Source organism: Hippocampus zosterae, chromosome 15 (genome assembly GCF_025434085.1).
Source record: "Hippocampus zosterae strain Florida chromosome 15, ASM2543408v3, whole genome shotgun sequence".
Classification (NCBI taxonomy): domain Eukaryota; kingdom Metazoa; phylum Chordata; class Actinopteri; order Syngnathiformes; family Syngnathidae; genus Hippocampus; species Hippocampus zosterae.
Window position 1 is genome coordinate 14485565 of NC_067465.1, and position 24478 is coordinate 14510042.

The 24478-nt window shown below is 42.3% G+C and overlaps 1 protein-coding gene across 2 annotated transcripts; it reads left to right on the top strand.

Annotated features, from left to right (window-relative positions):
- The first annotated feature begins 254 nt into the window (after positions 1-254).
- rb1cc1 (RB1-inducible coiled-coil 1) lies at positions 255-16978 on the top strand. Of its 2 annotated transcripts, none has more exons than XM_052088358.1 (23): positions 255-629; positions 3044-3167; positions 3262-3388; positions 4049-4219; positions 5218-5420; positions 6130-6535; positions 6628-6798; positions 6976-7160; positions 7253-7439; positions 7519-7600; positions 7675-7739; positions 7881-7984; positions 8069-8195; positions 9432-11311; positions 11430-11610; positions 13840-13948; positions 14026-14281; positions 14397-14448; positions 14762-14809; positions 15043-15101; positions 15192-15319; positions 15417-15487; positions 15703-16978. In XM_052088358.1, exons 2-23 carry the CDS (start codon positions 3097-3099, stop codon positions 15727-15729), a joined length of 4710 nt encoding a protein of 1569 aa, XP_051944318.1. In that variant the 5' UTR covers positions 255-629; positions 3044-3096; the 3' UTR covers positions 15730-16978. The 2 variants fall into 2 exon arrangements, with proteins under 2 accessions (XP_051944318.1, XP_051944317.1); XM_052088357.1 differs by having other exon boundaries at positions 16021-16978.
- The last annotated feature ends 7500 nt before the right edge of the window (positions 16979-24478 follow it).

Here is a 24478-nt window from a genome sequence, read left to right on the forward strand (position 1 = left end):
ATCAAACTTTCTGACCATCGCAATCAAGGTGTAATTTAAAAAACTATGTTATATTAAATTTATGAAAAATAAATACAAATATAAAATCAAGTTCGATCATCAGCCACTGAATCACTCCACATTTTATTTTGACTTTAGTTGAACAATATACTATAGGAAATACATGTTTAAATGTTGCCCTTTCTCACCGTTTTAGTACTGATTTGTGATCACTTGTAAAAGTAATGTGGAATCTTGTCCCTCTCGCGTAACCAAAGAGCCAATCGTTTACGAACCGCCCACAGGAGATGACAACAACAAAACAGAGCGAGCAAGGCTGCTAGCGTAGCTAGCTCCCCGCTATAAACAGATAAAGCCTGTGCCTGTTTGTTACACCATCCTGGGTTGGACATTAGAAAAACCAGACCTCTATTTAAAACGGCAATGCTGTTTACTACCAATGGATTTCCTACACCATGACTGTTTTTAACCCGAGGCTAGCCGCGTCTTCGAGCTAGTGTTGCTAGGTTAGCTCTATGTTTGCCAAAGTAACCTGGCTTAGCTAGCTAGCTCGTTTGCTAGCTTGTTAGCTAGCCCACTCGCCTTAGGTAAAGGTGGAGACCAACAACGGAAGATGCGGGTGAAGTAAGGTAAGACATGACATATCGGGGCATTTATTTCATCGCGTAATGTGATACATATACTAATGAACACATACGATTGGTAGTAACCACTTGTTTCGTTGTAAAAGGTCAGTTCCATTTTCATCGACTAGTGCTGTGTTTGGCTAATGGCCACTTAGCGCACTTAGCATGGTAGCATTACAGACTGGCTAACATGCCATTCGTTTCAGTTACGGAAACGAACAGGAGTGATATCAAGGATAATTTATGTACATTTTAAGCCAGGCTAATGCCAGACACGAGCACAAAGAAAAAAATACATGACAATCCACTGTCCCTTGTGTGACACTTCTAACTGAAGGGCCTCGAGATTAATGGCTGTTCATGTATTTTTAGTGCTATGTCTTAACATTTGAATGTGTTACCATTGTCGCCATTGTAGGAGCAGGGCAACATTTAACTTTAACCCCTAGTCGGAGTTGACTATTCTTTGGAATAAATGACATTATTTTGATAGACATGTGTTATTCCAGGCAACATTATTACTTGCGGTGTAAATATGACTTCTACTGGCGTTTAAACTTTAAGGTAAGATAAGAAATCATTTCTTAGTCTTGCAACGGAGAAATTCCCAATTGACAGCAGCAAAAATAAGAAGGACAAAGTAGAATAACAAAATATAAGAGCTGCTGGAAAGGCAGCCACTCTCGCAGTGCCATCTTGAAATCAAAATAACACAACACAACACATAAGACAAGGGCGGCCCGGTAGTCCAGTGGTTAGCACGTCGGCTTCACAGTGCAGAGGTACCGGGTTCGATTCCAGCTCCGGCCTCCCTGTGTGGAGTTTGCATGTTCTCCCTGGGCCTGCGTGGGTTTTCTCCGGGTGCTCCGGTTTCCTCCCACATTCCAAACACATGCATGGCAGGCTGATTGAACACTCTAAATTGTCTAAATTAAATTTGTGAGTGCAAATGGTTGTTTGTTTCTGTGTGCCCTGCGATTGGCTGGCAACTGATTCAGGGTGTCCCCCGGCTACTGCCCGGAGACACCTGGGATAGGATCCAGCACCCCCCGCGACCCTAGTGAGGATCAAGCGGCTCGGAAGATGAATGAATGAATGAACACATAAGACACAGACAGTCATGCAATCTTAATCACTTTTCCTGCATACACTTTGTCGTTTGAAACAGTTACAGATGAAAGAGGAGAGGAGCAAAGTGTCCTTTCACCAGTGTATCAGAGACATCATGCTGAAAATATGCACACGTCTGCTACAAGCTAAGTTTTGAAAGCAAACACGAAGCTGTAGCGTCCATTGACGAAAAGAGATTGGTCCTGTCCCACGTAATCCGCTTCAACTCCAAGCCGCGATTCCCAGTTCCACATCCGCATTGGCGCCCTGCGCTGACACTCCTTTCTTCTCATCCATCGTTGGCTCCTCAAGCCTTGCATCCATCCAGCCGTAGACCGTCCAACAGCACCGATCGCTCTGCTGAATAAAGCGGTGCTGTGTAAAATGCTGCCCATTACAGGCGCAAAAAAACGCAAGCACCCCAGAGCTGTCCAGCAATGACAGTTAAATGGCACCGACATTCCTCCCAATCAAAAACAGTGCTGGTAGACCCACGCTGCCGAGAAGGTGCAACCACCAAGCACCGAGTTTCCTCCTTGATGAATTATCTCACATAAAAGATGTCTTTGATGTTTTTATAACACAATGATGCAGACTGGCGGCCTGGTAGTCCAGTGGTTAGCACGCCGGCTTCACAGTGCAGAGGTACCGGGTTCGATTTCAGCTCCGGCCTCCCTGCGTGGAGTTTGCATGTTCTCCCCGGGCCTGCGTGGGTTTTCTCCGGGTGCTCCGGTTTCCTCCCACATTCCAAAAACATGCATGGCAGGCTGATTGAACACTCGAAATAGTCCCTAAGTGCGAGTGTGAGTGCGGATGGTTGTTCGTCTCTGTGTGCCCTGTGATTGGCTGGCAACTGATTCAGGGTGTCCCCCGCCTACTGCCCGGAGACAGCTGGGATAGGCTCCAGCACCCCCCGCGACCCTAGTGAGGATCAAGCGGCTCGGAAGATGAATGAATGAATGAATGATGCAGACTGCTTTTCCAGTTGCTTTTATGATTTTTCTAAAAAGAAGAGATCAGTGCCAGGATGTTGATTTTCATAGATGCAGTTGTCATGTTAATAACGTTTTGTAATGGGGTGCCCTGAAAGGCACTGAAAACATGCGAGAATATGGTTAAAATGGGACAAAAATATGTTTTCTCAGAGGTGTTTCGAATAATACATCCTCTTCATAGTTCTTAATTTCAATGAAAGCGTTTAGCAACATAGTTACATTAGGAGTTATTCCCTTTGATCAATACACAAATAACTGTAAACTGACATGGCCGAGAGGGTCTATTTCATTTGTTATGCTTGCTTTTTGCAGGGTGGCCTTCGAAGACTAAATGAACAAGTGCGGAGACCAGCGGACGATTCAACATGAAGTTGTATGTGTTCCAGGTTAATAATGGCAGCACACTGACATTTGACACCGATCTTGCTGTCCAAACGTAAGAGAAATGGCCAGTCATCACCTCCCTGCCCTTGTGTACCTGCCATTTTGACATTGGTCTAACTTTCCTTTTCTTCCCTTTCCTTTCTCAGTGTACTGGAACTTAAACATGCCATCCAGGCGAAGTATAAGATTGCACTTCAACATCAAGTCCTTGTTGTCAATGGAGGTGAATGCATGGATGCTGAGAGGCGTGTCTGCAGCTACAGTGCTGGCACTGTAAGTGTATAACAATTTTATTTTCACACCAGCTGTCAAGACAAGGCTAATTTAATCCAGCCTGCGGTGCAATTCTAAAAAGGCCAAACACATTTATGCCAATGTGGTGTTAATACCTGGTAATTTACATTTCTCAGGTTGTTGCTTTATATTTCGCTCTGATCATTAACTTTGACGTACCTACAGAGGAGTGCACGGGGCTGAGAGCTGACTCTTTACATCAAGACTAAACATAACGAAAACACATCTTCCTTGGCCCTTGATGGTACCTCGTCTCTGTTGGCGTCACAAAATGAAAAAGAAAAAGCAAAAACATAAATATAAATTAAATTAAAAATCCTTAAAGAGCCATTTAATGAGGTCTCTGTCTAGTAAAGTCATACATGATTGTGGTTAGTTAGACTTTTACATTTTTGTCCCACTGCAGAGGTGTATTTGTCCCCAAAATAGTTTTGAAATGGATTCAGTTTAGAATTGTAAAAAGTCGTGTGCAATTCCACCTATTTATTAGAAATCCTGAAATCAGTCCAGCTTTGCCCTAATGTTTTCACATTACAAGAAGAGAATTCACGACCCACTTTCAGAGTACCCCGTGTTCATCAGAATTCACATGGTCTCAAACATTATGTTGATTCACAACATGTTGCTATTTGCCTCCAGGAAACAAACCCCATATTCCTTTTCAACAAGGAGATGATCTTGTCCGACCGGGATCCTACCATTCCCAAAACCACCTTCTCCATTGAGAGCGAGATTCAGGTGAAGGTGGAAGAGTCGCTACTGATGCCAGCTGTCTTTCACACCGTTGCCTCTCGAACACAACTTGCTCTGGTAATTGACTGTGAAACGCTTCTTGAACAATGCTGGCGAGACATCATTATTGTTTTTTTGTTTGCCCCCCCCCGACCCCCCAACACTTTGTTGTCCTGCAAATAGCATGTGCACATTGTTTTTTTCCCCAGTGTGGGACAAATAAAGGTTATCTTATCTTTGTCCACAACAGTACTTGAGATCTCAACTTGTGCCAAATTGGGCATTTCTTGTTAATTCACCAAAGGATTTGAATAGATTTTGATCAAATTGAACATGAAGCTTCATCCTCACCAAACGCTGAATCATTTATACCGGTACATTATTTTAGTCAAAGTCCGGCTCCTGGTCCTAATTTACAATAAGAAGTCAAAAAGGTATCAACTGGCTAGCATGAATAATGTAGAAGTAGAGATACAGATAGGAATAAAAATGCAAAACATATACCACTTGTGTCAAGCATGGAAATATGATAATTTGTAGTCTTCTTTGATCAGAATGAGGGCACTGCAATCATCGATGTTGCCATCACAGCGTGCTTGACGTCACTCACTCCAGGCTGCGTTTGCAAGTAAACAAGCAACTGCAGTCCTCCAACAGCCAATAGTCTGTCGATTTGTGAAAAACAGACATTCAGAAAGATTGGTCCAATTCTCTTGAGCATTTTAGGATAAGTGAACCAATCTCTTTTTTTCATCAATGGACGCTGAAGCTTCTTGTTTACTTCTTGTTTACTTTCAAACTTAGTTTGTAGTCGAGTTAACTGTTTTGTAAAGCGCTTTGTTACAGCTGCAGCTGTTGTGAAAGCATAATCTGCAAAACCTTATTATTGTGACCTGATGCCTCTGTTAAACAACTTAATTCGATGGTACCTGTTCTTGAATATTTTCAAAAAAGGGACTGTGCCATGAGATATGTTGTGGGCTACTCCAACCATGCATTTTGGTTTTCAAATAATAAATAAGCTGCAGCTTTGACCTGTCATTTGACTGATATAATGTTTTCTGCTTGCTGCGCAGGAAATGTTTGAAGTTGCCAACAAGCTTAGTTCGTTCTGTGAACGTTTGGTTCATGACGAACACCTCCAGCACCAAGGCTGGGCCGCCATCATGGCGAACCTGGATGACTGCACGCTGTCTTATCAGAAGCTACTTGTAAAATTTGACACTGCATACTCAACGTACCAGCACGATCTGGAGGAAATTAAGTTTAAACTCACAAAGTAAGTGTCGCCCAAATTAAACGCAGTATTTTCGCAGTACTTTGTATGTTACGGGAATTCTGTTTTGCATTTGTTAGCACCACATTTAGCAAGCTTTTAGTTAAACCGCTGCATAACAAACCTAAAACTAGGCACTCTTTGATGTGGTGTAACGCAAGGCATGGGACGACTTGACTTAGCTCTATTTTTGTTTACTGTACTGTCAAACAAGTGTAAAAATAAATTAACTGCACTACCTTAGAACAACTTTGAAGCATGGGGGTGGTAACGACGTGTGTCTGGGAGATGACACTTTTCACATTAAGAACAAACACAACTGACTTTGTGGTGTACACTCAGTTCTTCAATATTGATGTATACAAACAGGTGAAGCTCCATGAAATGGAATATCTTCATGCATGTACCAGTTCCATTTAAAAAGTGAAACAAATGTATAGCTCCACTACATAATGAAGTATTTGATTACTTCATTTTACAATTTTGACCTACCGAAAACCAAAAGTTTATCAAGTATTTTCCCATGTGTTTAATGGTTCTGGAAATATAAGTATGAGTTTTACTCTGAACAGAAATGAATTGCTGAAATAAATTTAAATCTTATATGGATTTTATAGCATATTGTACTCAGCAAGGACAGAGAGATATGTTCGTCCCCTTTTGTTTAGTCTTTGCCGTCATTGGTAAACTTCTGTGCCTTAATTGTCAACAGGCTGGGGACAGCAGTCTCTGTGATGGCTCGGATACCTCTGCTGGAATGTTTGACGAGACAAAGTCATCGAGAGCACATGAAGAAGTCTGCCTCCACCCCAGAGAAAGATTCCGACGAGACGGAAGAAGAAAAATCCACTGACTCGGTGCTATGTGCCCCAGATGCACAGCGGGGCCACAAGGTACCAGGTTCTACCGAGACGTCCAAGAGCAAAAGTACTTGTGAGCGAGACATTAGTCAAATGATGGACAACGTGGAGCTCAGAGCCGCGATGCAGGATGAACACATCCCCAAACCCGGAAACCTGCCCCAATTCAATGTCACGCTTTTGGACTGGATCAACGTGCAAGATCGGCCTAACGACGTGGAGTCTGTTGTTAGGAAATGCTTTGATTCCATCAACAGGGTGAGCCGCTGGTTATTCTTTTTGAAAAAGTCATCATAAATCTGTGATGGCTAAAAAAAAATACATATATCCTGTAATTCTTTTTTTGACAGCTTGACCCGCGCATCATCCAACCTTTCCTCGCAGACTGTCGCGACACCATCGCCAAGTTGGATAATCAAAATATGAAAGCCATCAAGGGGCTGGAGGACCGCTTGTACGCTCTCGACCAGATGATTGCAAGCTGCAAGAAGCTGGTCAATGAACAAAAAGAACTCGCTCAGGTGTGTAAAGTGGATAAATACCGAAAATCGACTGACAAACAGCACAACGGGTGATCTGTTCATCTTTCCAAGTAAAGCAACAAAACGCTGCCGCTGGAAGGGAATTAGTCAAACCGCTCCAGTACTTTGTCAGATAGTGTATCATATTTATTGACATTTGTATGGATTGTCTCACAGGGATTTTTAGCCAATCAGAAGCGGGCTGAAAACCTGAAGGACACATCTGTTCTGCCAGACTTGTGTCTAAGTCACACCAACCAGCTGATGATCATGTTGAACAACCACAGGAAGCTGCTGGACATCAAAAAGAAGTGCACCACTGCCAAACAGGAGCTTGCAAACAACCTTCAAGTCCGACTCAAGTAATTTCCCTCATGCTTTCGCTTAGATTCCACGTTGCGGTTGGCTGCTTCCTGCTCATTTTCTCAACCTGTCATCTGAATCTTTGCAACAGATGGTGCTGCTACGTGATGCTCCACGCAGACCAGGACGGTGAGAAACTTCAAGCTTTGTTCCGACTCCTCACTGAGCTCCTGGAGAGGGTGCGCGTGGTTGAAGCCCTGAGTACAGTGCCCCAGATGTACTGCCTGGCGGTGGTGGAAGTCGTCCGGAGGAGAATGTTTATGCGACACTACAGAGAAGTCCGTAGTCTTGCCTACTGCATTATTTCTGTGTGTTGGGTGTGATTACACAAACTGGGAATAATATTTCTTTTCCTAGTGGGCCTACGCACTTGTTAAAGATGGCAAGCAACTGTATGAGGCAGAGAAGTTCAAAAGGGAGAACTTTGGGAAACTCTTCAGTAAGGGCAAGCAAATCGGTTATTAGATTACTTGTTGACGACACACGAGATCATCGCTTGAACTGTTTTTTCAGGAAAGTCCTTCCTCAGAAATCGTTTGTTTCGAGGGCTTGACGCTTGGCCTCCGACCTCATTTTGTGTAAGGCTTTAAGATATCCTTTATTTGTCTTACACTGGAGAAATTTACAAACATAAATTTACTTTATGTTTCTTGAATAACAGCATTTTACCCTGATATTTTGAATCATTTTCATTCACTCTGCTTCTCAATTGTTTGCAGACAAGCAAACCACGAAGATTTGATGATGAACTTCCAGACATCTCTGTCAATGACTTGGAGTACTTGAAATCGTGCTGTCCTGTGGAGGTGCAGCCTTTCCTCATGTAAGCCTTTTCCGGAGACGTGCGGATGAAAATGAAAAATTATATTCAATTCTGATATCCATAAAATGTATTTTGTCTCGGTAGGGTCCCGACGATGTGCGACTTTGATCCCTTGAATCAGCACGTGCAGAAGCTCACTCGTCTGGTTCAAGCTACACAGAGTTTGGACGATATGTCTGAAACTATTACTAACCTGCTGAGTGAACAGAGGGTAATCTTTCAGATTTGGTCTACTGGACATTATTCAACATGGAAAGTTGTCTAACCATAACGAAAACGATAAATGACATGCATCATATTGATAGCTTTATTTGGACACTTGTAGGAAGTGAATATATGGCGCTTCAGCTCTTTCTGGGAAAACAGTCTGTGGGATGTCTTATGTTTTTTGTCCATTCGTCCATCGACACCAGGGCTGCTCAAAATATGGCCCATTAGTCACTTACGTTCCAATGTGTTTCTTGTGCCGCGTTCGAGAAAGGTGGGAAGTCTGATTTATCCCGGTCAGATTGTCCCAGTTCCGACCTCAAATCGTTCGCGGATGGAAACAACAAAGATGGCCGATGCCGAGTACCGGTAGTTGTTCATCACAACACATCTGGACCTCCAGCAAAAATTATTCATAGTTTCCTTTATTTATACAAATAAAGGGATAACTTCTCTTTAAAGCATTTCACCAAATCACATAATGTTGGGAGATAACGGCATAGCTTCGTGGAGTCATTACAAAGCCCTCCCGCATTGTAATCTGCCTCCAGATAAGGTAGCGTAGACCAATTTGAATACATCTCCTCCGTGCCATGACATGCCAAGGTCAGAGGAACCATGAAGTACAAGTATGCGCCAGTCACAATTAATAATTTAGGTTTCCGACCTCATATGTTGTTTATTAAAATTTAATTTATTTCCCAAAAATGTCATCATTACTTGTCCGAAAATGTTTAAACTTTTATTTCTTCAACGGATGTTTGGCCCTTCATCCTCCTGTTGTGTTCATTTCTTAAAAATGTTCATGGGGCAGTAGAACCTGCTCTAATGTTTACTGATTAAAAAAATAATAACATTAAGAACAAAAATGAAAAACACAGGCAGCAGACTAAGCATAATCCTTTTTTCTTCCCTTTATTTTCTAAATGGGTCAATTTCACCCACATTGTAACAGGGGGGTTAAAATAATATCAAATAAGGAATAATTACATTAATAATATTACCGTGTGTTTGTTTTTCTCGCAAAGTTTTGAACTTTGAGCGTGTTTAAACAAGAGAGAAATGGGAGAAAATGTTAATGGTGAGGTGCTTTGCGGATTTCGCCTATCACGGGTTCCCCTCGACAAATGAAGGGACCACTGTACCTTATCAAAAGATATAACTTTCAGATATTTTGGAAGTAACTCAATTAAACCCGATGTAAATAACCAGATTTATCTTCACTGTTTTGTCTTTCAAGGTGTCTTTTAGCCAGAGCATGCACAGGTCAACCGCATTAACGCCTCAGTCCGCAGAAAGCCCACCTGAGCTGGCCGCGGCCTCCAAAGCTCCCGCCTCCCTCAGCCTTCAAGGAGCCAGCACTCATCCACTCAACATTCCCGCCCCTTTAGAGGACCTTTCTCCAGACAGCATCGACGCACAGACATTTGACTTCGAAACCATCAGCCATCCCAACATGGAAGGCGTCTTGCAACCCGGGTCCCTCGACCTGGATTCACTGGCAGAGAGCCCCGAGTCCGACTTTATGTCCGCCGTCAACGAATTTGTGATTGAGGAGAACCTGACTTCCCCGAACCCCATTAGTGACCCGACCAGCCCCGAAATGATGGTAGAGTCTTTGTATTCTTCCGTCATTAACGCCATCGACAACAAGCGCATGCAGGACACCACGATCCTGGAGAGGGAGAACTCGAGAATCGCAGTGCTCCACCAAGCGATTGACAACTATCGACTAGCGGCTGAGGAGTCCCACTCCAACCTGAGATGTGTGAAGGACGACTTGTGTCGTCTGCGAAGTCAGGTCTCGAAAGAGCAAAACGACTTTGGCTTTGCCCTGAGGAGTGTGAGCTCAGAGATTCGCGACATGGTGGACAACATCTGCCGGGCGCTTGAACTGGAGCTGAAAGAGCAGCATCAGAGCGAAATTGTGACCCTTCGGCAAGCATATGAGAAGCACGTCCGCTCGCTAACCGAGGACAACCAAGTCAACCAGAATATCGTGCGAGATGTGCAGCGTGCCATGCTGGAGCTGGAGGGACTGATGGAGCGCAAAGAAAAAGAACTCACCCAGCTGGAGGGCGACAAGGCGCTTTGGCTCGAAACGGAGAGCAACCTGAAAGAGAAGCTCAAGAAGTCTGAGCAGCTGGTGAGCGTTGGAGAAACAGAGCTCCAGAACGTCTTGGCTTGCAGAGACTCTCTGAAAAGTCAGCTGGAGAATCTGCATTTTGAGATCGAACGTGGCCAGCAGAAGATTAGGCAGGAACTGGAGGCCGACACGCAGGCGCATTTGAAGGAGCTTGAGGACCGACTGAAGGTGGAACATAGAGCAGAACTAGGTCACCTCTCCAAAGACCATCAGAAGGCTTTGGAAGACATTGCTGCTGACAACATGGCTAAGCTAAAGGATGCAATAGAACACCATAACAGAGCTGTACAAGAGAAGGACCTCCAAATAAAAGAGCTTGAGGCTCGTTATGCTGAGCTTTCAGAACTACGTTGCAAGGTGGAAATGGAGTTGGCCCTAAAAGAAACAGAAGTAGAGGAGGCAAGGGTCCTCCTTGAGGAGACCAAGATCCAGCAGGCCGAGGCAGTGAGCTCCCAGGTAGCAGCCGAGACGCAAGTACTCACCGAAGAGCTCGCAAAGACCAAACAAGAACTTCAGGTGAAAAATGAGGAGTACGAAATGGACCGGGCCGAGCTGAAGAGCCTCTTGAAGATTGAGAAGGACCACTGCATCTCGGAGCTGGTAGACAGACACGAGAAGGAGATGGGCCTGTTGCGAAGCGAAATATCATCCCTGCAGCAGCAGGCCCAGGAGACCGACGGGAGCCACGCAGAGCAACTGAAGAACCTCAAACAAGAGTTGGACCGGCAGGTGACTGCTGCCAATGAAAAAAAGGAGCTGGAGTTAAGGAATTTCCAGGAACTGGAGCTAGAGTTGAAAACTCTGATCGGTAATTTGCAGGCAGAAAACCAGCTTTTATGTAAAAGACTAGAGGAGGAAGCCTCAGACGAAACATTGAAAGTGTTGCAGTTGAAAAATGAGGAGATAGAAAAGAGACTGTCTGACAGGATACGACAACTTGAGGATGAGCTTCAAAACAGGCCGTCGTTATCGAGGTAAATGTTTTGACCAACTCAAAACAAACTCTCACAACATTTCAAATATGACACTAAAGGAACATTGTCATCTCCGCGAGTGCTTTGCCAATATAAAATTGCACGTTGTGCTTTTCAGTGACGCAGGGCTACCCCTTTGCGCCGAGAGCCGCACAGATGCACCTCTCTCTCTGGACTCAGCCCTGCAGGAGCGCCTGCAGCAGGAGAGGGCCTCCCTGCAGACCCAGCTGGAGCTCCTGGAGAGGAAGAAAAATGAGGAGATCCAGAACCTCAAGACCTCCCTGATAGCAGAACAACAGGTCATTGTTACTACTACTCGTTCTGTTTATAGAACAAAGATCCATCCCTCAACCTGACGTTATACTGTCAAGTAATTAGTTATGTGGGATTTTAGTTCATTTTTTTTCTTTCAAACCAAATCTCAAAATGGAAGTTTTTCAAAAAGGTTTGGAGACGCAACTTTTTTTCACAAAGACATAGATATACGTATGTCACAGTCGTTTGTTAATTGAACACACCTTACAACTTCAGCAGAACAATCCATGTTTTGGATAAGATGTCAGACAAGCAATCATATTTTGGTGTGGAAATAGTATGCAAATGAAAAATGGGTTTTGGAGCGCTGCATGAATTCAGATGGGGGTAAGAAGGGGGCTGTGTAACTAAAAGCAAAAGCATTTACGACATCAATGCCTTGTAATGTGCTAAGTCTTGACGTAATGAATCCGACTTACTGCCGGCAAAGGGAATTCAAACTCCGGTGATGCACGGATTGAACTGCTCGTATTAGGGCGTCAGATATCCCGTACTCCTGGCGCACACCCTCCACAAGATACCTAGGGGTACACGGTCGAACGCCTTTTCCAAGAAGGCGAGGGCCTGGCTCAATAGTAGAGGGGTCGTCTCCCAACCCAGAGGTTGGGTGTTCAATCCCTGCCCATTGCAGCCTTGTCCAAGCGTCATTGAACAAGATAATGAATTCCCAGTTGCTCCTGATGATGTATCATCAAGATCAACGGCCCATTTTCCAAGTCCATAAATCACCTGCAGATGGGTTGAGCAAACTTCCACGCACCCTCGAATATCCCGCCGATAGTGTATAGCATTTGGCCCCCACCCAGCCCACTCCTCACCCGACCCTTTGGGGTCAGGTGGCGAGCCCATGGGAAGCGGGGCCTAAGTTCTTCTTTCAGGCTGAGCCCGGCCAGGCCCCATGGGTGCAGGCCTGGCCACCAGGCGCTCACCTTTAAGCCCCGCCTCCAGTCCAGGCCTGGCTCCAGTGGGAGGCCCCAGTGACCCGTGTCCGGGCTGGGGAAAACTAGATCAATTTTTCTTTTTCATCATAAGGGGTCTCTGAGCCACCCTTGGTCTGGTCCTCACATGGGACCTGTTTGCCATGGGTGACCCAGCCAGGGGCTTAAAGAACCAGACAGTTTAGCTCCTCGGCTCATTGGAACACTCAAACCCCTCCACCACGATAAGGTGATGGCTCATGGGGAGGAGGAGGGGGGGGATTTCAGAGTTATTGCATCTTAACTCTTTCATTCCACAAAACGTACTTGTACGTCTTTTTAAAATTAGGCCCCCGCCTACCAAGGACGCACTTGTACGTCTAAGTATATACATATATTTTTTTTTTGCGTCAGAGAGGAAGGAGGGTCTGATGCAATCTGAATGACAATAATCCGTTTCCATTGTAAATCATGTAAAAAAGCGATCAGTATGTGGCAGTGGTGCCTGACGTGATTGAGATGCATGCTTTTAGAAAAGGCTCTTTTTCTCCATTTTTTGCCCAGGAATCGCCATTTCCACGAAACTTAGCCATTTTGTCATGCCGATTGCTGCAGAATGGGAAAAGATACAAACAATTTTTTTTCTGCTGAAAGAAGGGAGTCCAAACTTTATTTTGGTAGGCTCCATGTTTATATAGCACTAGCTGGTTCGCCGCCCTCCGGGCGGCTCATCAGCTAGTTCCTGCGGAAGGCTGGTAAGGTGGTGGTTCGCCGCCCTCTGGGCGGCTCATCAGCTAGTTCCTACGGAAGGCTGGTAAGGTGGGCCTTCGGCCCACAAAAGTGTTGTTGCTTGGTTCAACTTTTTATTCATCTTCATTGCTTATCGCGAAATTATGGGACAAATAAAGGATATCTTATCTTATCTTATCTTATCTTGAAAATAAAGAGATGTTTAGCTCTACTAAATAACTAACACTTTTATTGCAATGCTTGTGGGTAGACAACATTTTTTCGCTAAGATGCCCGTGCGATCGTAGTGAGCCACTGCCTGAGCGGCGCAGTGGCGGCGCGCAGTGGCGGCGCGCAGCGGCGCGGTGAAGTAGGTACGTTTTGAAAAGGGGCAGACGGAAGGAGAGACCGCATGCGGGACGACGCGCAATATATATATAGATTAGAACCAAATATTTGTGGGCCTTACAAGATCAGTCAAAATCCAGTAAAATTCTTGGATTGAGGCAGTTGCTCCAGTGAAAATGGCTGGTATTGAATGAGTTAAGTGTTGGTGTCTTTCTTTAGACAAACTTCAACACTGTTCTGACCCATGAGAGGCTGAAGAAGGAGCAGATTATCAGTGACCTCACAGAGAAGCTGCAGAATGTCACCCAACAGCAGGAAAAGGACAAAGGTGAGTGCCTCGCATGTCTTTTCATATTCCCGTGAAAAGCGCCAGATGATGTCCGTCTTCATTGTTGGTGCTCGTAGCTCTGATAGAGACACTCTCTGAGGACCGAGCCAGCGTGATGCAGGAGAAGAAGCACATGGAAGAGGAGCTGAACCACTTGCGCAGCACCGCCCTGGTCTCCTCGGCCATCTTCACCACCCACGCCTACGCTCATGAGGTCGCCGGAGCGTGTTCATCCGAGCTCCTGGCCGACACAGACAGACTAGCCTCTGTGGCCACCTTGAGGGATGACGAGCATCTCGACTCAGCAGTGGAGGCCAGCATGGTGACAGTCCAGTAAGTATCATATTGCAAGACGAACCAAACTGGTTTTACGCTCATTGAATATTACATGAAGCAGAATTACATTTGCATAGTTTCACGGCTCTGCTTTTCTTTCTTGCGCCTGCAGTGAGAACATCGTAATATCAGAGGAAAAGCAGAGGATACTCTTACTGGAGAGGGTATTTACACACACTTTGCATTCGCAAAACTTCCACCAGAGGATTCACTTCAATTCAGTGTGATAAACAGCACATCCGGAATTATTTTCCCTTTTCCATGTTTCTTGCCGTTTTTCTCCATAAATAGTATGACGGAAAATTACCGAGTTCATCATCACAAGTTCATAGGTGGTACCCCATTGAACTTGTGATGGTGGAACTGCAAAAAGCTTCCCGCATCACTGAGCCCAAACTGTGCTGCTTCGTGGAAAGGAGACGAAAGAGAACTGTTATTTGTGTGGCCTAATCAAGTGTCATCAATTATTTGTTTCAGACTTTGCACATGAAGGAGGAAGAGAACAAGCGCCTCAGCCAAAGACTGGTCAGTCCATCTTTGCTGCTCTACTCAAACCTTCCGTTAGATGGCAGTAGCATCAAAGAGTAGAATTCTGATGAACCCACAGACAATTTGTAGCCTGGAGTGGAACAAAACGATGTATTAAGGCTGCATACAGGCAAAAACACCAACAATCAGACAAATATACAGTTTTAGTGCCTTTTGCATAAGTGACATTGTTCTGTTTATTTATTTGCCTATTTTGTATTTATTTTTAGATGTCTCAAAGCATGTCTTCTGTGTCCTCGCGGCATTCCGACAAAATCGCCATCAGAGAGTAAGTGAACACAAGTCGACACTGTCACCGAACGCATGGGATTTGTGCACTCAGTTCTACAATATATCTTTTCGTGTTTTCTCGCCTTAGCTTCCAGGTCGGCGATTTGGTTCTAATCATCCTAGATGAAAGGCACGACAACTACGTGCTGTTTACCGTCGGCCCGACGCTCTACTTCCTGCACTCGGAGTCACTTACTGCGCTGGACCTCAAACCGGGTTAGAGTGAAAGCAATGATTACAGTTTATTTGATTTTTTAATTTTTTTTTTAATGAATGATTGTGCTAAACAAGTTTCTATGTTGTGCTGTTGTAGCCTCGGGGACATCAAGGCGGCCGTGGGTGCTTGGAAAGGTGATGGAGAAGGAGTATTGCCAAGCTAAAAAGGTATTTAGTAAGACTATAACAAGCTGTGTTTTGAAGTGAGAAATTCTCTTTTGTTCGCTGTGTTCGGAATCACTCCCTATCCAACATAGTGATTTTTTTTTTGTGCCATTCAAACGTGTTCTTGCCTTGGAAAGTGGTGAGCAACGATATTCATTTGAGAATCGAAATCCCATGCTGCGTTGTGCCAATACAGAAAAATGATTTTCCATTCCCAGGGTATTCTTTCATCAGTTGGGGTGTAAATATACCCAACCGGATGGACATCAATAGAAATGGAAATGATTTTACATAAAATGCAGTCAGTTTTAAAAAGATCAGTTTTTTGTTTGCTCATATTTACTACAGAAGGTAAAGCATCTGAAGGTGAGTCGATACATCTAATGTAGTTATGCATCACGAATGATAGTCTACTATGAATAAAATAATAGTCTGGTTTTAAGGGAGTAGGAAATAAGTGGATGATTTTGAACACAGCGGCCGTATTTTTTGGAGCGTTGGGCCTCACAAAAGCTTTTCCTGTGTTTTCTTACCAGGCCCAGAACAGGTTCAAGGTTCCTCTCGGAACCAAATTCTACAGAGTCAAAGCTGTTCCGTGGAACAGAAGAGTATAAAAACCAAGTCATAAAATGTAGAAATCATCTCTTCCTACCCTCACCCCAAGACATAACATTTCACTTGAAAGAACTTTGGAGGAAAAAAAAGATATACATGGAAAACTATAGGGTAGCATCATGCCATTTATAAGTTGAAAACACTCACCTGCTACTGTTTTTTTTTCCTCAATCAAATCAATCAAACTTTATTTAAGCTACGTTTGGTTTTGTGGACCAAATGCTATTAACATGAATAGTTAGGGTGTTGCCCTATTCAATGTGGCATTAAGCCATATGACCTGTGTGTAAAAACAGAACAAAATGTAAACAGCATTAGTTCTCATTTGTGGGAAATATCTTTGTCATTATCAAAATAATTAAATGAAGAAAAAAAAATATAGAGGCTACACTTATGATTATTCATGTTTATGGAGGAATGTTCATGGCATGCATCTTGATATGTTTTCTTTGATTTGACTTATCCAAATAAGTGTCGTAGTGGGAAAATGTAGTGTTCCTCACAGCAAAGCAGTCAGGGCCTTTTGTGAATACTGACATGTATATTATTATGGCCGTGCTGAGTCGGGGGGGGGGGGGGGGGGTGCCAAACAAATCACCTTTGCAATCCTGAAAATGCACTTTGAAAAACAAACAAGTGTAAAAAAAAAAAAAAAGATTTTGGGAGCGGCTGTGGGCAACGGAGGAGTCGTTGTGATTATTACGTCAATAATCACGCGCAAGCTTTCCGGCAGAAAATGTAGAAAGGAGCTCTGTGTGACGGTGTTTGATGATGAGACCTCATTGTACATTGACCATCAGATCTCACGTGTAATAAGCAAATGACTGTATTGCAACAGAAGAGAGTTGTGAAACAATAAAGGATGGAATCCGAAATACACCTTCACTGCCTTCCCTTTTTTTGTATGCAGTGAGATCCCAATTTATTGCACTTCACATCTTCCAAATTGACTGCACTTGGAATTTGTGATACACCCACACAACCTTTTACACACTGCATTTCACTTTGCAGATTTAGGGGATAAAGGCTGTTGTTCGATTTAATTATTCTCAAGCTGCTGCTGCATCTCTTGCTCGGCTTTTATAAAACTAAAGTTGGCTTATTCCAAAATGATGGCAATTTTAGGTACACAAAACCTTAATACATTGGCTTGATCTGAAGTTAGCTGAGCAGTATTTCATTCATTTCATTTCTATCACATTGCTACACCATTAAACGTGAAAACTTGGACTCACCCCATCCATACATTATAAATGGCACAGTCACCTTATGTAGCATACTGTATATGCAGTTGCATATATGCTTATATCTATATTTTATATTGCATTCTGTACTGTGTGCAGTTCTTTCTCTGAAACATTTATTTTTATGCATGCAATACTTTTTTTCTTTTTTTTCTTTTCGTCCCCTCCCCCCTTAAATTTAGATTGATGTAGATTGCAAATTTCTCCGTTGTGGGACAAATAAAGGTTTTCTTATCTTAAGCTTACTTTTTTGCCTTTGATATAGTTGAAATTCGCTTCCTCCATATTGATAGCAAGTTTAGTTTTGCATCAACTTCATACCTTCAATGCCTCACACAACAAAAATTCGGAACCTTAGGTTGTTTTGTTCAACAAAAGTACTGCGGCATGAATTTGTAAATTGCGCCTTGAATATATCGGAAAATACACTTGCCTATTCTAAACCTTTTTTGTTGCATGCACCCATTTAATCATAACTGGAAAATAGCTTAACAGATTTATAGAATAAAAATGGTTCCGTATTTTTCTCCCAACTGCTGTGCTATCACTCGTTCCACCTAAGCCTTCAACCTTGCTAAAATGAACTTATTCCAAATTGGTGGCTATTTTAATATGGGTTACACTCGCACAACCTTTAAAATAACTCAAGCTAGTTTTGGAGTTTAATTTTCCAATCTGCTTAACCTTACAAGCGTCGCGGGCGTGCTGGAGCCTATCCCACTTTCTTCCGGCAGGACGAGGGGTATACTACTGGCAGGGCACACATAGACAAACAACCATTTGCGCTCACAATCACACCTAGGAGTCTTCTATGAACCTGCCATGCATGTTTTTGGAATGTGGGAGGAAACCAGAGTACCCGGAGAAATCCCACGCAGGCAGGGGCAGAACATGCAAACTCTACACAGGAAGGCCAAAGCCAGAATCGAACCCTGCGCCTCTGCACTGTGAGGCAGACGTGCTAGCCAGTCGACCACTGGCACGCGCATATCATTGCAAATTTGTAAAATAATATTGAGACCTAGTCATTTTGTAATATAGGGTGGTGTAAGTGCAAAACATGACTGCCATCTAGTGGTGATTGGTGATATTCCAATTGAAATCTACACTTGTATGTGCATACTTTTTTTTCCTCCTCCAATATTTTTTCATAGTTTTGAATATTCGATTATTTGTCCCCCTTTTGCATTTTCTAAGTTTGTAAAATTAAAAAACAAATGGCTCAAAGTTAGCAATAAAAGAAGTGACATCAATAAAAACATAACATACTTTTTTTTCTCAAACTTCTGCGGCATTTATGATGTTTGGTTTTTTTTTCCCCTTTGACTGAAAGCAGCAGATTTCCAATTCCCGGAAATTTTACTTTGGGATATAGTCTCAGAAGCCTAAAACAGTCGAACGTGAGATAAGATTTTTTATTTTTGTAATTTTTCTCAGGCTTGATAGATTCCATTTTGCCCATCACAAAACTCACTCCAAACTGATTGCAGTTTTACTGCGAGGTATAGTCATCAGGTGTCTTCAAATCAATAATTTGTTACTTTGAAGGCGTCAGTAATAACTAAATAGCTTTAATCATATCTTTAAAACAGTTGGCAGACTATTGCGTTATCTTTTTTTTTTTTTAATCTGAAATGTTGCATTTGGGTTTACTGTATATGTTTACTCGCATAACTTTGAACACACTGCCTAAAACAATTGAAGGTAGCTTAGCATTGCAAGCTCAACAAGAAAAACATTTTCTAAACATGCTCTTGAGCTACTGCACTTAATTTTGCCTTTCACATCACTGAAGTTCCAAATAGATTGCAATTTTACTTTGGGACACACTCCCAAAGTACCTTTAAAAATAATGATGAGTGACTTTGGGGGCATCTATAATAACAAATGGCTTTAATCACACCTTGAAAACAGTCGGGGGAATTCGGCACACTATAGAGCACATTCATTTAATTTCCCTTTTGAGGAAGCCTTGCAGTTGGCACACGCTACTGCAGGCAACAGACTTCAAAAAGGCTTCAAATAGGGGGGGCCCGGGAACGCCGTGGCCCTCATGGAGACGCGAGCCCACCAACATCACTTTCCCAGTTCACAGCGGGGTGCATCGCAGCTCGCCGCCGAGCGCTCCCTTACCATGTGGGTCTCGGGGTGTTTGAACAATGTTTAGCTCTATTTCCTCCGCTCAGCATAAGCCTCTTGTCACATTTTGGATGGCTCCTTCATAAATTGATGGTGTGATTCCTACAATTTTCGGGACAGGCCTGAATGACAAAATATGCAACACAACATTCAATACCGAGGTGGCTGGCAAGCGCGGAGCATGTGCACTGGACAGGCTCTTAGTGTAAATGTTTACAACCCCCTGCTGAGCTCGGTGCTGCCTGGAGTCGCTCTCGTCAGGCTGAATGGGATGCTGCGTTGCCATGTGCGCCTGTTTCCACCGAAACCTTTGAATGGCTGTCAAAACTTCTCCCTACAAACACTTGACGACCCCTTCTCGACGCAGACCAGCTTTTAATTGGCCAGAGAGTAGAATGCACCGGACACCATAGTGGGCACCTTTTGAGCTTCTGTATTGTTTGTTATGGATTTAAATAGCTTAAAAAATCTGCAGTAGATAAATAGTTACTTTCTTCATCCCGTTAGGGAAAACAAATTTAAATGGAGCAGAATAGAAAAATATTACGAACGCACAATGGAAATTGTTGAGCTGTAAAGATGTGCTAACAATTCAGAAAAAAAGGTAAACTCATAAATAGTGAGTGGGAAAAAAACCTGAAACTCAGACATTTGACATGTTTTTTTTTAAACCTTAACAATATTACACACAAAATCAAACTTCAAAACACTCAAGATATCAATTTTTTTTTACCCTCGAGTTGCTGACTTCCTCCCTCATTCCAAAAATAAGGTTGATTGATGACGCTCAATTGTCTTTTGGTCTGAACGTGAGTGTGAATCCTTGTTTGTCTCAATGTTCCCTGTAAATGGCTGGCAACCAGTGTGAGGCGCACCCTGCTTCTCTCCCAAAGTCAGCTGGGATAGGCTCCAGTTCACCCGCGACCCTATTCAAGATAAGCACCGTGGAAAATGAATGGATGGAATATTATTTCAGTGATTATTTGGAACTGTATGTATCAAGGTTCAACATTTCAAAATCGGTCCAAATAAATAAATGTGTGTTGATTGGGTGAGAGGATTTTCCAAATCACACAGAATTATTATTATTATATATTTTTTAGTTGTCGTGCTGGTATTATCAAGCATGAATAATATTAGCTACTCTTCTCATCACAATCTCATGACATCCTGTGTTAATTTTTTGGGGGGGAATAATTTAACTCAGAGTAACAGTGGGTCTGACGCTGAAATATTTCCTCATGGCACACCTTTGTACAGTGCTGCTAAATATACATATGTATTGTAACAAACAGATTTTATTGAGTCCCTTCAAAATTCAAATTGCTATGTTTTTCTGTTTTGTTGACTTGGGCCTCATGGCATCTTATCTAAGGCTAATAGTCTAGAATTTGGGTTTTAAATTGGACAGTGATTTTTAAATGAACTAGTAAATTTGTGTTGTTGTTAAAGCCAGCTGATTTTTTTCTTTTCAATTTTAGGCAGCCGGCTAAAGTACGGTTCACAGCAGTACCGTACTTAGAAACTGTAATCCATGACTTTGTTACATCTCTGCTGGATTATTATAATGGATTTAATTTTGGAGTCAGCCAGTCCTCCTCTCAAGTGTCTCCAGTTGGTCCAAAATGCTGCTGCTCGCCTGCTATCTTATGCTTGTAAGAGGGAGCACATAACTCCAATTCTGGCTTCCCTTCATTTTATATTTCATTTGAAGTTCTTTTCTTTGTTTTTCAGTAATTTTCTTGCCCCACCTTACCTCTCTGAGCTCCTTCGCTCCTATGCATCTGCCCAGTATTTCAGGTCAGCGGACCAGATGAGGCACCGAGGACAAAGAGGAGGCTCAGAGGGGATTGAGTTTTTTCCATTGCCAGTCCCTCCCTTTGGAATGACCTTCCGTTGAATGTTCGGCAAGCCCGCCTTGCTGCCCATCTTTTAAAGTTAGCTAAACCATTTCAGATGGTTCCCCCTATTATTTTTTTCAACATTCATTTTGTTTATTCTTGTGTAGCTACAACACCACGAGAGTTGTTTCATACAGTTCGGTTTTAGCTACAAGAGAGTATCATAGTATTTGAAATGGGTATTAATAAGTAAACTACTGCCGCAATAATTAGCAACATGTAAAGTTGTCAGGCTTGGTACAGTCTGCTTCTGTGTTGGGTGTCATTCCATTCAGCTATAATGAACGTGTGATACATTTGAAGTAGTCAACTTCTTTTAAAAGCGTGTAATCAGCCGTCTTGATGCTATTTTGATCAGGCCAGGTTTGTTAATACGGCTTTAAAAGGGCCTCAGCTGCACCCCCCCACCAAAAAAAAAAACATTACAATGCCTTTTCTCCTCGTGTCAACACGCAGTCTACTGACGCTAAATGAAGGTTTAGACGAGCACACGGGAAATATCAAGACGATGTCGGCGGTGATTCTCGAAGAATGTCAAATCTCGCCCTTTTGTCACGCTCATCATCCGCCGTTTGCAGATAATACACAAGTTTTATTTGATTCCCTGACACTCGGCGAGATAGATGCAGCTGTAAATAAACAGGCATTGTTTGGCGAGGGGGGTGGGTGGCAAATATATGCGTGAACTTCAAATGACAGATCAATGAAAATGAATAGGCAAGCCTTCATGTAACATTTTTTTTTATATATTTTTGAAATCTAAATGAATGCCAACGTTTGGAAGAAGAGCCAAGGGGAATTAAGGCTGAAAGTGCAAAGCAAGGAGGAAATCGACTTAATGCCATCACATTTCCGCCCTATTCATTGCCAGATAGAGTGAGAGAGAGAGAGATTAGGTTACATATCGACTGTCAAGTGGAGAAGTTCACCTGAACACAATGATGATCAAACAGACATGCTTTAACAGACATGCTTCATAATCTCATCCGCCATTGTGCCTCGACTACAGGTTGCGGAGGAAATCTTAGACAGGGCCAGATTAAATGTGTGATGAAATGTCGGCGAAATATGACTGGAAGCCTGTTTGAGGTTTTTTTTTTCTTTTTCTTTTCCCCAACCCACATAATCGCTATTAGTAACACACGCAGCCGCATACATTTGAAATTTCAACACATTTATTGGTTCGGGGTTGGAAATTGTCACCAAGTGATGGCAGCGTTTTATGGCTAATTAGCGGTGTGAAAGGGGAGCTTTTGAGGCTCCCTCGTAAAGGAAAAACACTGCGTAGGTTTGTGTCGTACCCAAAAGGCACATTTGCAGAAAAGTTTGGCGGGGAACATCGAGTGTGTCTAACGAGATGAAAAGTGTCGATTTTTATGCATTTTGAGTCAAGTTGAAACCATATTTGAGACCCACAAAACTAGAAAACTATCAGGAGCACATTTTTACAAAAACTAAAAAAGTCCTGGCAAAAAGAAGCAGAAGTATCAGATCAATTCCAAATGTTCTCTCTTAAGAGGTGAAAAGTGACATCTTGCATGGCGTTCATCACAACACCAGCACCACCAATGGGTGATATTTCACCCTTTTATAAAAATGTGTTTTTTTAAGGGAATAAAACATGACCATCACATAGTTTTCGCTAAAATGGACTATGAGAGACTTTTGAAGTTAGGCAAACAAAAAAGACAATTTTTAGTGTGTTTCAGCGTTGTAATCTTTTCATTTTAGTAAAGTTACTCTCTGGTGCATCTCGGATGCACATTATGAAATAACGTTTTAAAGATTAGCGAGATGGAAAAGAAAAATAATAATTTTACATATACTGTATATATATATATAGTAGTTTGTGACATTAATCTGCATTTTTTTTTAAATTAATCATGAAGGTCATTTGGAAAAAGAAGTATTGGATAAATGGTAAACATCCTTCTAAAGTTCCGCCTTCCTGCTTGTCGATAACATGACTAGCCCACATTTCAATGGACAATCTCGCATGTCAAACATTACGGCAGCACCACACAAGGCCCATTGTATACGTTTTTGTAAATGTTCTGTATTTTCAGCACTATAAGGCGCACTTAAAAGCAATCAATTTTCTCAAAAGCCGACAGTGCGCCTAATAATCTGATGCACCGTCTATATGCTTTAATATTCAGATTTCTTGGATGTATTATTTTAAATGTTCTGTTAAGCATTTTATTACAGCTGCTGCGGTTGTGAAAGCTCTTTAAACAAAACTATTGTATTGTATTGTATTGTATTGTATTCCTTTAGCATAGCTCCATCTAGTGGATGTATAACGCAACCACAGCCACTATTGGAGCTTGTATTCTATGCGCCTTATAATGCGGTGAGCCGTATACATAAAAACAGTCTTAAAATAGGCCATTCATTAAAGGTGCACCTTATACTCCGAAGTACCTTATAGAGTGGAAAATATGGTAGTTTGTTTATTCAGGCCAAATATTCGATTCGAGTACAACTTTACATTACATCACGCAAATGTATGTTTCTAAAAGACCTTTTAATTGTTTTTAAATGATTAAAGACTGTGACTAATATATATTTTTGTTATGGTAAGGAAAATACATTAAAAAAATCAAATTGAAATAGGGAAGAGTATGATCGGAACTTGGGTAAATTTTATTTGTTTGTTTATTGTTTATTGGACATATTAAATATACAAATTGGCAAGAAATGAAGGCAAGCAAGATATAAGAAAGGAAAAGAAAATAGTGATCATCACAAATTATATGTTCAAAGGAGTAGGAAGAAGTAAAAAAAAAACTTATCTAGTCCTACCCCTTGTTATATAATATATGAATTGATTATTTATCAATACAGAAAAATCCAGAAGATTATTGTTGTATTGTATTTCATTTTGAATGCATGAAAGTTACCCAATGCGCAAGCCTCCTCTATTTCAAGTCGGACACATTTTTTACACGTTAACTTGAATTGCATGGGTAATCCTTCCAAATATAAATACAAGTGTGGAAATAATTATTCAAATAGCTTGTTGCACAAATCGCGTTAATGGAGCGCGTGACACCGTTTTTGATTCCCCGCCGTGAAACAAAAGCAAACATTAA

Excerpts from the sequence above, each read along its gene's own strand:
- rb1cc1 (XM_052088357.1), top strand. The coding sequence starts at position 3,097 with ATGAAGTTGTATGTGTTCCAGGTTAATAATGGCAGCACACTGACATTT. Across the intron at positions 4,220-5,217 it reads CTCGAACACAACTTGCTCTG|GAAATGTTTGAAGTTGCCAA; the intron begins GTAATTGACTGT and ends CTTGCTGCGCAG. Across the intron at positions 7,601-7,674 it reads GAACTTTGGGAAACTCTTCA|GAAAGTCCTTCCTCAGAAAT; the intron begins GTAAGGGCAAGC and ends CTGTTTTTTCAG.